The sequence below is a fragment of the Galeopterus variegatus genome, unplaced genomic scaffold (assembly GCF_000696425.1).
Source record: "Galeopterus variegatus unplaced genomic scaffold, G_variegatus-3.0.2 Scaffold209, whole genome shotgun sequence".
NCBI classification, from domain to species: Eukaryota; Metazoa; Chordata; class Mammalia; order Dermoptera; family Cynocephalidae; genus Galeopterus; species Galeopterus variegatus.
Genome location: NW_007726320.1, coordinates 681,026 through 696,470, shown reverse-complemented (window position 1 = coordinate 696,470; position 15,445 = coordinate 681,026). Strand labels below are relative to the sequence as shown.

The following is a 15,445-nucleotide window of genomic DNA, read 5'->3' as shown; positions in this document are numbered from 1 at the left end:
TGTCCACTTAGCTGCTTGGTCAGAAACTTAGGAGTCATCCTTGACTCCTTTCCTGTGTCACCCATATGTCACATCCATCTGTCTCCAAGCCATCTCCTAGCTTAGCCTTTCTTCATCCTTCCACCACCACCACCACCAGGTCCTCCTAGCTCCTCTCCTTGTTTCCAGTTTGGCCTCTTCCCTCTCAGAGTCTGATCTTCACATGGTAGTCAGAGCGATCTTTTAAAAACATAAATCTGATCACCTCCTGCTGACAGCTCTCCCTGGCTGCATCACCATAGGATCTGGTCCTGCAGGTTCAACCTGTCCTGGGTCCTGACACTTCATGCTCATAGGATGTGCTGCTTCTGGCTCTTTGCATCCACATGGCAGTCTTGCTGTTCCTCAGACATCATGAGTTCACTCCTGCCTCAAGGCATTTGCAAACACTGTTTCCTGTCCTGAAATATTCTTCCTCTTGTGTCCAGATGTTCACCCTCACTTCCTTCAGGTGCCATGCACATGTCACCTTAGTCAAGAGGCCTGCGCTGATCTTACTCTCTCTAAAATAGGCTTTCCTGCTGCTGTGGATTGAATGTCCCCCAAAACTCACTGAAACTTAATCCCCATTATGATAGTGTTAAGAGGATGGGAAATCAGATTATGGTGGTTTAATATGGTGGGAAATCAGACTATAGTGGTTTAGTGTGTTGGCACTTGTGGCTTTATAACAAGAGCAACTGAGCAAATTAAAGAGCGGTTGCTGTTCTCACCATGTGATTACCTGCATTGCTGTGGGACCCTGTAGAGAGTTCCAACCAAGAAGAAAGCCCTCACTAGATGTGTTCCCTGGACCTTGGACTTCTAGCTTCGAAAAACTCTAAGAAATAAATTTTATTTCCTTTATAAATTACCCAGTTTCAGGTATTCTGTTATAAGCAACAGAAAACAGACTAATATACCTGTCATCTCACTTTTGTTAATTGGCTTCATTTTTCTTCATACACTTATTATAAAAAATTGGGTTATAAATTTATTCTTTTACTTATCTGTTTTCTGTCTCTCTTCCTAAAATGTCAGCCTCATGAGGGCAGGATTCAGTCCTTCTCATCTGCCATTGTACTCTGAAGCAATGTCTAGCACACAATAAACATGCAATAAATATTTGAATATTTAAATATTTAAAACAGATATCAATGGGCTAGTCTTTTATGTGTCAGGCACCATGATTGTCTCTGGACATTGACAGTGGAATGGGACACAGTCCCCATATGAAGGGAGCACATAGTCTAGAGGCCCAGCCATGAAGAATGGGGTTTCTCATTGCCACAGGCGAGATGCAGCTCCTTAGCCCCTGCCAAACCCAGGCATTTTAGACTGAACTCAGATGTCACCTCCTCCAGAAAGCCTTCCACGATACTGCCATTTGTGTGTATGAGTATGTGTATGTCTGTGTCTCTCTTTCACACACACACTTAGGTGACTGTCTTCTGTGCTCCCATTCTATGTGCAAATGTCTGTGTCACTTGTAGCATAATTATCTTTTTGTTTCGGTTGGTTAGAGCCTGGTGTCGTAACACCAAAATCAAGGGTGCAGATCCCCATACTGGCCAGCTGCACAAAAAAAAGAAAATTATCTTTTTTTTTAACAGCTTTATTGGGATAAAATTCATATACCATCTAGCTCACCATTTAAAGTACACATTTTAATGGTTTTTTAATGTATTCACAGAGTTGTGCAACCATCACCACAATTTTAGAACATGTTTATCACCCCAAAAAGAAGTCCCATACTGTTTAGCAGTTGTTCCCCATCCTGTTGTCCCCCACCCCTAGGCAAACAGTCATCTACTTCGTGTGTCTATGGATTTGCCTATTGTAGACATTTAATATAAATGGAATTATACAACATGTAGGCTTTTGTGGCTGTCTTCTTTCACTTAGTATAATGTTTTCAAGGTTCATCCATAATGTAGCACGTATCAGTACTTTATTTCTCTTTATTGCCAATTAATATTCCACTGTATGGATATACCACAATTTGTTTATCCATTCATAAGGTGATGGGTTGTTTCTACTTTTTGGCTGTTATAAGTAATGCTGCTATGAACATTCATGTACAAATTTCTGTGTGGACATATGTTTTTATTTTTCTTGGGTATAGACCTAGAATTGGAACTGCTAGGTCATATGATAACTCTATTTTTAACATTTTGAGGAACTGCCAGACTGTTCAAAGGGGCTGTACCATCTTGCATTCCCATCAGCAATGTATGAGGTTTCCAATTTCTCTGCATCCTTGCTAACCCTTGCTATTATCTGTATTTTTTTATTACACCCATCATAGTGATGTGAAAATTGATATCTCATTGTGGTTTTGATTGGCATTTCCCTGATGACTAATGATATTGAACATCTTTTTATGTGCTTATTGGCCATTATATATCTTCTTTGGAGAAATGTTTAGTTCATTCACTCATTTCAAAATTGAATTATTTGTCTTTTTATTATTAACAATTCTTTAAATATTCTAGATACAGATATCTTATCAGATACATGATTTGCAGATATTTTCTTTCATTCTGTTCGTTGTCTTTTCACTTATTTGATGGTGTTCGTTGAAACACAAAAGATTTCAGTTTTGATGAAGTTCAGTTTATCTTTTTGTTTGTTTGTTACTTGTACTTTTGGTATTGTGGTTATGAAGATTTATTCCTATATTTTCTATAAAGAATTTTATGGTTTTAGCTCTTACATTTAGGTCTTTGATCCATTTGTAGTTAATTTTTGGGTATAGTGTGAGGAAGGTAATCCAATGTCACTCTTTTGCATGTGAATATCGTTGTCCTAGCACCATTTGTTTAAACGGACATTCCTTTCCTGTTTAATTACCTTGGCATCTTTGGTGAATATTCAGTGACCATAAATGGAAGGGCTTATTTCTGGACTCAGTTCTATTCCATTGATCTGTGTGTCTATTCCTATGCCATTCCCACACTGTCTTGGATTCTTTAGCTTTGTTTTGTTTTGTTTTGTGTTGTGTTGTGTTGTGTTGTGTTTTGTTTGTTTTGTTTTGTTTGTGGCTGGCCAGTACGGGGATCCAATTGTAGTAAGTTCTGAACTCAGGAACAGCTAGTCCTCCAGCTTTATTATTCTTTTCAGGATTGCTTTTGCTATTCTGTGTCTCTTCCATTTTCATATGAATTTGGGATGTTTGTCAATTTCTGCAAAAAAAAAAAAAAAAAAAAAGCCAGCTAGGATTTTGATCAGGATTGCATTGACTCTGTGGATCAATTTGGGAGTATTGCCCTCTTAACACTATTAAGTCTTCTAACCCATGAACATAGGATATCTTTCCATTTGTTTAGGTCGGCTCTGCAATGTTTTGTGATTTTCAGAGTATAAGTTTTATACTACTTTTAAATTTATTCCTAAGTATCTTTATTCTTTTTTGATACTGTTTTTTTTTTTTTTTCCTTTTTGTCTTTTTTCGTGTCCGGCAACGGATCGCAACCCTCAGTGTCGCGCCCGTACTGGACCGGGACCAGCAATGGGATCGCAACCCTCGGTGTTGCGCCCGCACCTCGCTCAGCCAGTGAGCGGGAACCGGTCTGTATGTGGGATCCGAACCCTCGGCGGGAGCACCACTGCACTCCCAAGCGGCGCACTGTAGCAGTGCGCCACCGGGCCGGCCCATTCTTTTTTGATACTGTTTTAAGTGGAATTGTTTTCTTGGTTTCTTTTTCAGGTTGTTCTTTTCTAATGTATAAAAATATAATTGATTTTTGTATATTGATCTTGTATCCTGCAACCTTGCTGAACTTGTTTATTAGTTCTAATAGCTTTTTAGTGGATTCCTTAAGATTTCTATATACAGGATTATGTGATCTGCATTTAGAGATAGCTTCACAACTTCCTTTCCAATTGGATGCTTTTCATTTCGTTTTTTTTTTTTTTTGCCTAATTGCACTGGCTAGAACCTCCAGTAAAATGCGGAATAGAAGTGGTGAAGGCAGACATCCTTTATCTTATTCCTAATCTTGGGGGTAAAGCATCCAGTCTTTCACAATGTAGTTTTTTTGTAGATGCCCTTTATCATATTGAGGAAGTTTCCTTTTCTATTCCTAGCTCACTGAGTGTTTTTATCATGAAAAGGTGTTGTATTTTTGTATAAGGTTTTTTCTGCATCTGAGATGATTATGTGGTTTTTGTCCTTTATTCTATTGATATGATATATTACATTGGTTGGTTTTCAGATGTTAAACCAACCTTGCATTCCTGAGATGAATCCACAGTTATCTTTTTTTTTTTTTTGTCTTTTTTGTCTTTTTTTCCGTGTCCGGCAACGGATCGCAACCCTCAGTGTTGCTCCCGCGCCTCGCTCAGCCAGTGAGCGGGAACCGGTCTGTATGTGGGATCCGAACCCTCGGGCGGGAGCGCCGCCGCGCTTCCCAAGCAGCGCACTATCCAGTGCGCCACCGGGCTGGCTTTGAGTGACTCTTTTCTGCTAGATTGTGAGCTCTACTAGGGCTGGGACCAGTGTTCTCATGGCTCAACAGGGACCGCATTACAAAGTAGACCGTAAGTACTTGTTAAATGAATGAGTGAAGGAAAGGACAAACCAGTATAAAATGGTGAAACAGCTTCACTCATACCATTTTACTATCAATTAAGTGAAAGACAAGGTGGCCACATCTGTGTGGCCTGTGCATCCCAAAGTCTGAGCCTGCCTGGCTGAAGGGCTGTCAACAGTCTGCACAGATGTCCTTTAGGGCAGGGGGGCAGGGTAGAGGGAGCTGATGTGGTCATTCTCTCCCCTAGGCCTCTTCTCCATTGCCAACTCTAGCCCAAACCCCAACGGCTCCCAGTTCTTCCTGATGTGTGACAGGACAGAATGGCTGGATGGCAAGCACGTGGTGTTTGAGGAGGTCACTGAAGGCCTGGATGTCTTGTGGCAGATTGAGGTATGTGTTCAGAAATGGGCGCCTTCCCTTCCCAGGCCCTTGGTGCACAGCCCTGGGGGAAGGCTGGTGAGGATGCTGTGTGGCCCAGGAGAGACGGGCCAGGACTCCTTCCGCTCAGCAGCCCTTTCCTCTGATGGGCAGCTTCCAGGTTGCGAGTGGGCAGGTGGCAGTGGATATCCCCAAGCCGCTCATATTCTCTCCCTCCTCCTCTCTGTTCTGCCCGCAAAGGCCCAGGGCAACAAGGACGGGAAGCCGAAGCAGAAGGTGATCATCGCCGACTGTGGGGAGTTAGTGTGAGGCGGCTCCTTCTCTGCTCCCCACTTCGCTCTTGCCCCTGCGCCTCCAGGAGGGAGTCGCCAGCCTCAGGAGAATCTGCACCAAGGCTGACTTGTTTGAAGTGTTAGTGGCATGAGTCCTTCCTCAGGGTCGGCTTGGAACATGGCCTGGGTGAGCCCTGGACTCTTTCCCTAGCATGGCTGGGGGCTCAGGAGCAGCTGCACAGGTGCCACCCTCTCCACTGTGGACAAGCTGTGCATGGCCACAGGCTTGTCCAGGCGCTTGCTGCCAGGGCCTGTCCTGGGCCCACCTGTGTGGCTCCTGGATGATTTCTTTGCCTCCATACCTCCAGCCAGCTCCCAGGTGTTTCCAGAGGTTGCTGCTGGGACAAGCCATAGCATCTTTTCCTCTGCTGCCCTTGCCTCTCAAGCCAAGTCCCTGCAGAGATGCCGTTATTGGCCCATTGCAAGGCAGTCGAAGTCAAAGCTGTGCAAGAGTGCGTCTGTTTCCTCTCTGTCCTGCTCCCAGGCAGGCAGGGTGGGTTGGCCAGGCTCCATTCCCACTCTCACACCAACTGGCCAGTGTCTGATGGGCACTGTACTCAGTCTCACTGGCCCATATAATTGTCATTCGTCACTGAAACAGTCGGAATTGTGTGACTGCATTGTGCCTAGGGCCCTCCTTTGGCCAGGCACTGCGCTTGGTACTGCAAACACAGAAACAAGCCAGACCTGGTTCCTACCTCCTCCCCCCACCCTGGTTCTGCCTGGACGTTGCAGCCTGCACTAGGCTGGCCTCTTACCCATCACCAGTTTTGGGCCAGCCAGGCCACCTCAAAGCTTCTCTTAAGCCGAGGCTGAGCCCCATAAGTCACCAGAAACCTCCCCCATGGCTGCCACCTGCTCCCATGCTACCTCCCAATAGTTCTGCCTGGATTGAGTCTTGACACTGAGAATCCATTGGGCTGGGCTGGTTCTCTCAGCCTGTGTTGTCATTTTGGGTTGAGATCAGGATGAGCCATGAAAGGCAGGGAGAAGCCTGCTGAAGCAGACCCCGCGACCCAGGCCAGCTCTTGAGGAGGGATGGCACACCAGTGCCACCTCTGACATCCTGTGCCAGCCTGGGTCTCTGCCTTCAGAAGCCAGGACCCTCACTTCTCTCACTGGTGGTCAGGCATGACTGTCAGGATGGCAGCACTGAGACCAGGCTAATGCCAGCTACTCGGGGCTGCTGTGATGTCCAGGAGAGAAGAGGAGGATGTGTGAGAAGTACTCAACGTGGCTGGCTCTGGGGGTGACGTGGGAAAGGGAGCCTGGCTGAAGCCCTTGGAGGGAGTCCTCATACAGCCCTGAGAAACAAGGGAGGAAGTTAGGGTAGTAATGGCGGGGAACTTGTCACTGTGCTTCTCCAATTGTCTCTGGTAGCGGGGACAAAGGAGCTGGCCAGGGGGAGAAGAGCCATCCAGTGGTGTCTCCAGAAGTTACCCTACTGGGTCCACCCATGACCCTTGTACTCTGAGGTCTACTGAACCTCAGAGGTCAAGTGTCTGCCCCTGCTCCAGTCACCCTGCTCCAGGTCCAGGGATTCTGGACTAATGACCAGCCTTGAGACTATGCGACCTGAGCATGGGGTGCCTGCCCGCCCCCCACTCCACCCCCAGCCATGGGAGCACCAGCCCCAACCTCTGAGGAAAGAATTGGGAGACCTGTTATGTGAGGGAGAAAACAAGGCAGAACTCAGGCATGGATTGCCACTAAAAATGGTTTTCAAAGAATATTTAATAACAAAATTTTAAAATATATCATAAATTGAATAAATCAGATCACCAAGTCATGCATGGAGTATTATCCTAATTTTGGAAAGTATCCATATATTATATATAAAGAAAAATGTATATGTGCCAAAAAAAAGAATTATTAACGTTGGCTATCTATGTGGTAGGATTATGGGTGTTTGTACTGGTTTTTTGTTATTTTTAAAAATTTCCTCAGCACACATGTAATATTTTCTTAAGTGAGGAAAAACTTTGGGAAAAAAAAAAAAGAGTGCCAAATACTTGCTCAAGGCTTCCCAACAAGAAGAGAAACCTTAGCTAGAAAGTTCCCCATCAGCTTCCCGCAAGGGCACAGGTGGCCGTGGCATTGGCCAGCAGAGCCCCGGGAGGGGCTGCACACCTGCCTGTTCCTCAGCAGACCCTTGGCATGCTGTCACTGCTGGCCCGGATCATCCCACAGGCGGGTGAGAGTGAGGGCCACACCTCATCCCAAGAGATTACCATGCTTGGATATTTTAGGAAGAGCACAGTTTTGAGGTAAATATGGCAGCACTCCCAGGGCACATTTGGGAGAAGTGGGTTCTAAGCGGAAGGCAGGGGAGGCCCGGGCCTGCAAGTCCATTTAGGGAGAGATCCTTATCCATACCGTTTATCCCACAGGTCTGTGTGGGCAGCTGCTGAGTGCTCTGTGGGTGCCTCTGACTCTTGTGGAGGCCTCTCAGGGGCAGGACCAGTGCCCCTTTCCACTGAGGAAGAGCAAGCACAGAGGGTACGTGATGTGGGCAAATTAACGAGGCAGAGCCAGGACTTGATGCCAGCTCTACTGGGCTCTGGAACCCCCCTGTCCTGTCCACAGCCTCCTTTCCTGTGAAACTGCAGGGAATTTCTCTGAAGCACATTACCCACTTCCTTACATAAAGACAAAAGAAATAGGGCCTGGCATGGGGACCAGTACTGCACTGCCATTGTGAGGATGTCCCTGGGGTGCTGCTCTGCCCTGACTGTCCCACACCCGGCTCTTCCCTTGTGTCCTCCTGTCAGTGTTTACTCACTGCTGTCATTGGGCCTGAGTTGACCGCCCTGATTTGTGCTGCTAATGTGCAGCCTTGAATGTGACAGCTGCAGGAGTCAACCAGGTAACCAAGATGGCCTTGGTGACAACACTGAGACCACATCAGCTATGTCCACATTATCTCCCTTCTCGGGGGGCTTTTCGATTTGATGTCATTTGGTGGCTCCCTGGGCGGGTAGAGGTGCTAGCAGTTTGGCCGTCAGGAAGGCCGTGGTGGTTGTACTTTGGCTTTACTGCAGAAGAAAGTTGTATCACAATCCTTATGTTTCTGCTGTGCACACCTGAGGAGCCAGGCAGAGTCTGCATCTTCAAAACATCTTCATTTCACAAACTCTCCTGGTGCCCCTGAGCCATGCCAAGGTTATGGGCTGGGCATGGCAGATACCAAATGTTGACATTTCTTCAACAGTTTCCAAACCTTCACTGCCCCGGATGTTGGGAGGAGGGAGCTATAATGGCAGGTAGGTTCCATGTCCTATGGCAGCTGGGTGCTTAGGCTCTGTGACGGGAGATGTCAGAGTGGCAGACAGATTCTCTGGCTAGAAGGGCCTTTGGAATGAAAGAGTCCTATGTCCTCATGTCACAAATGGGAAACTGAAGTGTGGATAAGAAGGGATTTGTCAGACACTAAGCAAGTCAGTGGCTGATTTGGAACCAGAATAAGATCTCCTGACATTTGGGCCAGTGCTTGAAGCCCTAGGCTGATGAGGACCTCACCACCTTCCAGACAGCCTGGGCCCTCCCTTGGCAGATGTGGGAGGGTCTCTTCCTCTGCACTCACATACGGAGGCCCTCCTGGGTCCAGGTGGAGGGGCTGCTGTCCCGCAGCATGGCCCCAACCTCCACCCTGCTGCCAGAGCTGCCCTCCCCAAGGCCCCTCTGCAGGGGTGCAGAGTGTGAACTGCACATGGTGATTCCACCTTGCTGGACTGTGCCTGTGGATGGGGGCGGACCCAGGATCTGCTTTTAATGACATGGTTTGGGCAGCTGGACTCTGTCCCAGCAGGTAAATTATAGGCTTAGCAAGTCATAAATCAAATAACACTCCAGCTCCCAGCAGCTGCTCCAAGGAGAACAGTGGTTTCCGGGAACAGTGGAGGCCGAGACAAACCTCCCCACCCGACTCAGCCTAATGACCACCTGTCAGTCCCTGGGACAGGGGCCTTTTCTTTGACAAGAAGCAGGACAGGGCTGCCAGGCACCCAGGATGACACAGACTTTGGTGACCAGCCTGTTCTTAACTCCTAGATAAAAGCAAACACTGGCAGTCCCCACCCTTGCCCTGCGCCTGGCCAGAGGCTGCCCAGTCACCACACTCTGGGGAGAACGGACTGCTCCTCAGTGGGGCAGGAGGGGGAAGCGAGTTCATCTGGACTCTGAAGGGGTGGTGGTGACTGGCTGCAGTTCTGTGCTGAGGGTCTGGAGGCCCTGTCCATGTTCAGTGGGAAGAGCCCCAGCTGATTCTGATGTTGGCCGTGAGCACAGGAGTAGGTGGTGGTGGCCTCTGCCATGTCCTGGCCTGAGCCACTCACTGCAGTGGCTGCTTTTGCTTCTGCTAAGAGTTACCTTCATCTCAGTGCTGGGCCCCGAATGGGTCAACATGGTACAGACAGTCACGGGAACGGAAAGCCTCCAAGTTTCTCTGCTTCCCTGGGGGGGTGGGGGGCGGTGGTCACACCTTTCCTCCGGGCAGGAGAAGGGGCAGCAGGCAGACATGCACTGAAAAATGCCCCCACCGGCTTCAACCTTAGGTCATGAGGCCCCTCTAGCTTGTTCCTTTTCTAATGTGCTAACTGTGCCCACAGGCCAAGTTAGGAATCCAATAATCCACTGTGCTGAGGCCGTGTGCACATCTAATTATGTTCCAGAAATGGCAAGTGCTGTGCCTGGGAAGGGGCAGGCCATTGTGCCCACACCCAAACCCTGTGGTGAATGGTGCAAAGCCTGTCAGCCAACCTCAGACCACCCAGGGTCGGCCATGAGCAGGTTCTAGAACAGGACTTTTGTGCTGAGCCCAGACACACAGCTCCAAGGCTGCTGCATGCATTAAGCCACCCAAGAGCTGGAGGGACAGTCTGCCATAACCCCAGGGGAGGGAGGCACAGGGACATGGAAAGTACAGAAGTCGGGTAGGAAGTGGGCAGGGGACATGTGGGACTCCCCCCCCCAAACTCTTCTTGAGTGGTGACAGCACGTGAGGGTTTCGTGTGGGTTGCCTAATCCAAATGGGGAGGGCCACTGCAGCAGGGCCGAGTGGCCAGGCCTCAGTGGCAGCCACAGGCCTTGACCACCATGTTGCGGTGCTTGCGCAAGATAACGTTGTTGCTGCTGTCATAGTACAGCACGGAGGTGGCACTCAGCTTGGTGGGTGCACAGCACGCCTTGGGGACTGCATCTGGCTTCATCAGGTGCACCTGGTCAGGGAAGGGCACAGGCAGGGCCATGAGCCTGGAGGGCTCTGAGGACCACCCAGCCTGACCTGCTCCTGGCCCTGCCCGCGTCGCAGGTCTCAGCCCGCTTGTCCCACCGAGCTCATATTCCCCCTGTGCAGATCTGCCCCTGCCCACCACCCCCCAAGCACAGCCCGGCTCCTGGAATGGCCGGCCAGGCCCCAAACACCTGCCCCTGGGTTCTCCCGGCCCCCGCCCCCTCCCTGCCCCATCCACAACCCCCAGGCCCTGACAGTCCTGCTGTTCCCAGCACACCGTGTGCCTGGGCACCCTCTGCAGCACCTTTTCTAGGTCCCTCTGCCTCCCTGCTCTTCTCTGCACTTCTAAGATACGCTCTGTGGGATCGTGTCACCATTAGCTGTTGTCCCCTCCAGACTGTGGGCAGGGAACGTTCATGGAACAAATGGATAAAGCCTAGAGTTTCAGTTCACCCTCAATGTGTGTCACCCTCCCAACAACTTCTAAGGCAAATATTCCAGCAGCAGAAGACACTGAGGGCAGGAGGCCACGCGCCATGCCTGAGGCGTAGGGCTCTCTGATGTATGGCAGGACTTGGGCCCGAGAGCAGGGTCCTGTGTCCTCTCTAAAACAGCTTCTCCTCACCAGAAAGAGCCAGGCTGAGTGAGCTGACTGCTTGCAGCCTCCGTAAGAACATTTACCCCAAGACGTGGCAGCTGAGCTGCAGTGTGCACTGGGCTCCTCGCGGGGCCCCACTGCAGGGCCCTGAAATGGTGCCGTGGCCTGTCGGGAGGCCAGAGGGAAGAGCTACCTGCTGTCAGGTGTGTTTCGGCTGCTTGGCTGGCTGAGGACCTCCCAGGCCTCACAGACGCAGGGAGCAGGACTGGGACGAAGCTGTCTGATGGGCGCCCTGTCCTCTTCTCCCAGCCTTTGCCCCCAAGCCCCAGCTCGGAGCCAGCCTGCCAGGGAGGGCCATCAGCTGGGCCCTGGGCCAGCGTGGGGGCAGCGGCCTGGCGGGGGCCCACCGGGAAGCCGAGGCCTCTGGAGGGGTATCCAGCAGACTGGGGCGAGGGGCTGCCCCTCCCCACCTTCCACTTCTAGGCCCAAGTGGGAGAAACCAGGAGCCACCACCCACAGGTACGGACCATGGGGCCCCAGTGGCGCGGAACCAGAGGGGCCTTGCTGAGTCGGGACACCAGAGAGGGGAGCTGGGCACCTCAGGGCTGCCATTCCGGGACTCCTCACCATAGGCCTGAGCTCTGTCAGAAGCGCGACAGAGAGAGAACGGCCTTTATTCCAGCTGGCACCAAGCACATTGACTCTGGAGTCTCACTTGCCGTGCGTTCGGTTCATTTTGAGCCACATGCCACATGGGAAACCAAATGGAAGTGCTGGTGCTTAGGGGCTGTGCGTCCTTGGGTACAAATCGAACGTCTGTGGGCCTCAGCTTTCTACCCCAAACACGTGTAATCAGACTTTTCCCGTTTCCCGCAGAAACACATCTCAGGCACATGCCTCGTGCCAGCCCTGCCAGGATGAGGAGCGCAGAAATGCCCAGACGCGATCCCTCCGCTGACAGCCTCAGTGGGAAGTGGGCGGGCACCCAAGGGGACATTTCAGTGAGTGCGGGTCACAGTGCAGTGGCACAGGCAACAGCAGGCCCTCAGTGCTCTGGGAGCAGGAGCGTGGTGACCAGCTGGGCCAGGAAGGACGTGTGGCTTGGGGAGCTGGACAGGTGGGCAGGGTGGCTAGTGAGGGTCCTCATGTCCCAGCCCAAGGCTCGGGCTTCCCCCTGGACATAGGGGAAGGACCACGGGCCCCTCGGTCGAGAAGAATGTGCTCAGATCCTGTGGGCTGCTGTGTGAACAACGGCCCTGGGGGCGAGTCCAGAGGGACCTGCTTTCTTCTCTCGGTCCTCAGGTTGCCCCCCACACATCAGCCTCCCCTGCCGGCTCCCTGTGGCTCCTCTTCCTCCCTAAGCCCACAGCAGCCCAGGCCTCGCTCCTCCACCCCCACCCCCGCCCCTGCGTGTCTGCTCCTTCTCCGGAGGATCTGGTCTATTCTCGGGAGTTAGAGACTGTCCACAGGCCGGTGTCTCTCACAGTCCGAGCGTCAGCTTGGACCTGTCCTCTGAACTCGACTGCGGATCCAGCTGCCCACCACCCTCGCCACTTGGGGTCTAATGGCCTCGAGCGGAGCTACTGATCCCCTGCAACCCTGATGACAGCTCTGCTCCCATGCAGCCCACTGGTCCTTATCCTAGTCCTCGTTCCTGACCTCGAGGAGCAGTCCCTCAGCCATGCGCTGCTCAGGCCCTCACCTGAGGCCTCCCTGACCCTTCCCTCACCCGCTCCCTGAGAGAGGCCCTTGCTCAGGCTCCACCATCTGTGCTGCCTGGACCCTCTTCACCAACCACTGGGATGCCTGGTCAGGTGCCCACAGCAGCCAGACAGGAACTTCTAAAGAGTAACTCAGATCACAACGCTGCTGTGCTAAACCCTCCAACAGCTTCTCAGTGACTTGAAATAAAATCCACCTCCTAACCAGGGACCCCCAGGCCTTATGAGGGCTGGCCCCGCCCACCCCAATTTCACCTCCCTCCGCCCTCCCCTCGCTGACTACACTCCTGCCCCCGCCTCCTGCCTGCTGGGAACCCACCCCACTTGCTCCCGTCTTAGGGCCTGTGCACTTTCTGCTGTGCCTGGAACATTCTTCCTCCAGCTCCTGACACGGCTCCTCCTTGTGCAGAGAGGCCCAGCCCAGTCTCCCTCCACTGCAGAACCATGGGCGCATCGTCCAAGTCCTCGGCTTACTTGAGTGTTCACCGCCAGCCTCCCCTAGAGGACAGTGGCTGTCTCCCTTGCTGAAGGCACGACCTGAGCACTCACTTTGTTGAGTCTCCAGGGCCCTGGGCGGAGGCAGTGGCAGGGGTGGAGCAGAGGGATGGGGTCTTGGGGGTGCAGGTCCATGATCTCCCCAAGCACCCCCCTCACCAGGGCCTGAGAACCACGTGGCATAAAGGATGGCCTGGGCTGGGCCGCCCCACACATCCCATCCTCAGCCTGAGCTTCTCCCAGGAAGGCGGTCCTGGGCTTCCAGCAAACGCCTTTGACCGCTGAGAAAGGAACGTCCTCACAGGCCCACAGCCACGTCTGTTCATTCCCGTTCTCTCTAACACATCAGCTTCGAGCAACCTCTTACTAGAAAATATATCCAGGGAGACACTAGGAACCAAGACTCTAGGTAAAACGTTCCAGTAGGAAGTTTCAGCACCAGAGTCAACAAACATTCAAAACCCTTAGCACTAAGCAGCAGCAACGCTCCCACCAGACACTCTTCCATCACTTAGAATTGCCCCAGACACGGAGGCATCAAGTGCCCCACGATCTGGAGGAATCACGAAGCTGAGAAAGGAGCCAGAGAAAAGCCAAAGGGCTCAGCCAAAGCCCTGACTCTCCCTGCCCGGCCACGCAGAGGGGGAGAACGCATGCGCACGACACTCACAACGTGTGCGCGTGTGTCCTGGGAGGTCAGACGCTCCAGTGGACACGGGTGCACGTGCGTGTTAACGATCACACGGGCCACGTGGGCAGCACGTCTGTCGTGCATGTGCTGTGCCACTGACCATAGGGGGCCGTGCCTGTGCCAGTCTGGTGCTCATGGAGGTGCACAAGGGCTCCGTATGTATCAGTGTGCAGACTGCGCGTGTGTACGCAGCTGTCAGATGTGAGTCTGCGGTGTTAGATGCCCCGTGTATGCAAGTCCACGTGCACAGTCGCGGCCATGTGAGGGACCAGCTTCTGCAGTGCTGTGGGATGTAACCACATCCTGAGATGCAGAGCAGCTGCTCTACCGCCCTCCTGGCTGGACGAGCCCCCTCCTCAGAGCACCCCCACCCCAGGGGGTCGAGTACTGACCAGGGACTGCAGGATGGCATGGTTGGTGGCGTTCATGCAGGAGTTCAGCGGGAAGGAGCACTCCCCCTCACAGTAATAGGCCGAGTAGCCTTGGGGGGCGATGACCCAGTCCTGAGGGCACAGGAGAAAGTGAGTCCCATAACGTGCCCCTCCTGAGCCCCTCAGCCCTGCACCTGTCAACAGGGCTGCCCCTTACCGTCCCTGAGCCTTAGGTCCTGTCAGCCCACTCTCACCCCTCCTGGGCTGTCTCTCCCCAGAGGCCTGAATCCCCCCAGAGGCCCTCAGCAGACAGGCTGGGCACAAGCTCTGTCCCCATCACACCCATCTGTGCTCTGAGCCCTCGTCCCCAGCCCACCCTCTCCCTCCCATTCCTCCTGGAGCTTCTGTCGCAGCAAATGCACAGAGGTGCTGCCCACGCCACCTCAGTTCCCCTGCTGCAGAGCTGACTGCTTAGTTTTCTGAGGACTCAGTCTCCTCCATTTTCATGGTTTTGAAAAAACAAAAAAACAATAAAAATCCTTTTCTACTATTAAAGTACATAGTCTCAATTTAGAAAACACAAAAGAAAAAATAAATGAGCAGAAAAGTAAAGTCACACATAATTCTGCCTCCACCCTGCAGTACACTTAGGATCTGCAGTTGGGGACTGTCATTTAAATAAGGAAGAAGGAGAGTCAGAAATTACCAGCCAGCCAAGGTCCTGGAAGCTGACGTAGAGCTCGTGCCGACGGCATATCTGCTGGCCATTGGAGCCGTGGATGTCATCTGCAGGGGACAGAGGGTACAAGGTCTCTTCTGGGGTTCCTGCTCTGTGCAGCTGCCTTGGGGTGCTTGCAGGGAAAGTGGGGGGAAGGCCCTGATGGGCGCATTTGTGAAATAGACAAATGACAGAAAACTAAACCATGTGGTCTCATAAAGGCCATACTCAGAGCTCTGCTTGTGCCATGATCCAGGTCAAGAGCCTTCAAGGACTTGCGATGACTACAGAGTAACTATGCTCATCCCAGCCCCCGTCTCAGCCCGTGGGCCTCCAGATACTCCAATAAAGAGCCTCG

General features: G+C 51.9%; 1 protein-coding gene across 2 annotated transcripts in view; it reads right to left on the bottom strand.

Annotated features, from left to right (window-relative positions):
• Nucleotides 1-10,231: 10,231 nt before the first annotated feature.
• Nucleotides 10,232-15,445, bottom strand: part of BMP8A (bone morphogenetic protein 8a) — a 45,875-nt gene continuing 40,661 nt past the window's right edge. Inside the window, exons 5-7 of one of the 2 annotated variants that reach the window (XM_008565853.1) lie at nt 15,076-15,155; nt 14,391-14,501; nt 10,232-10,479 (exon numbers count right to left, since the gene is read on the bottom strand). In XM_008565853.1, coding sequence (XP_008564075.1) covers nt 10,330-10,479; nt 14,391-14,501; nt 15,076-15,155 — 341 coding nt within the window. In that variant the 3' untranslated portion in view covers nt 10,232-10,329. The remainder of the gene's footprint in view (nt 10,480-14,390; nt 14,502-15,075; nt 15,156-15,445) is intronic. The other variant, XM_008565855.1, reaches the window with a different exon arrangement.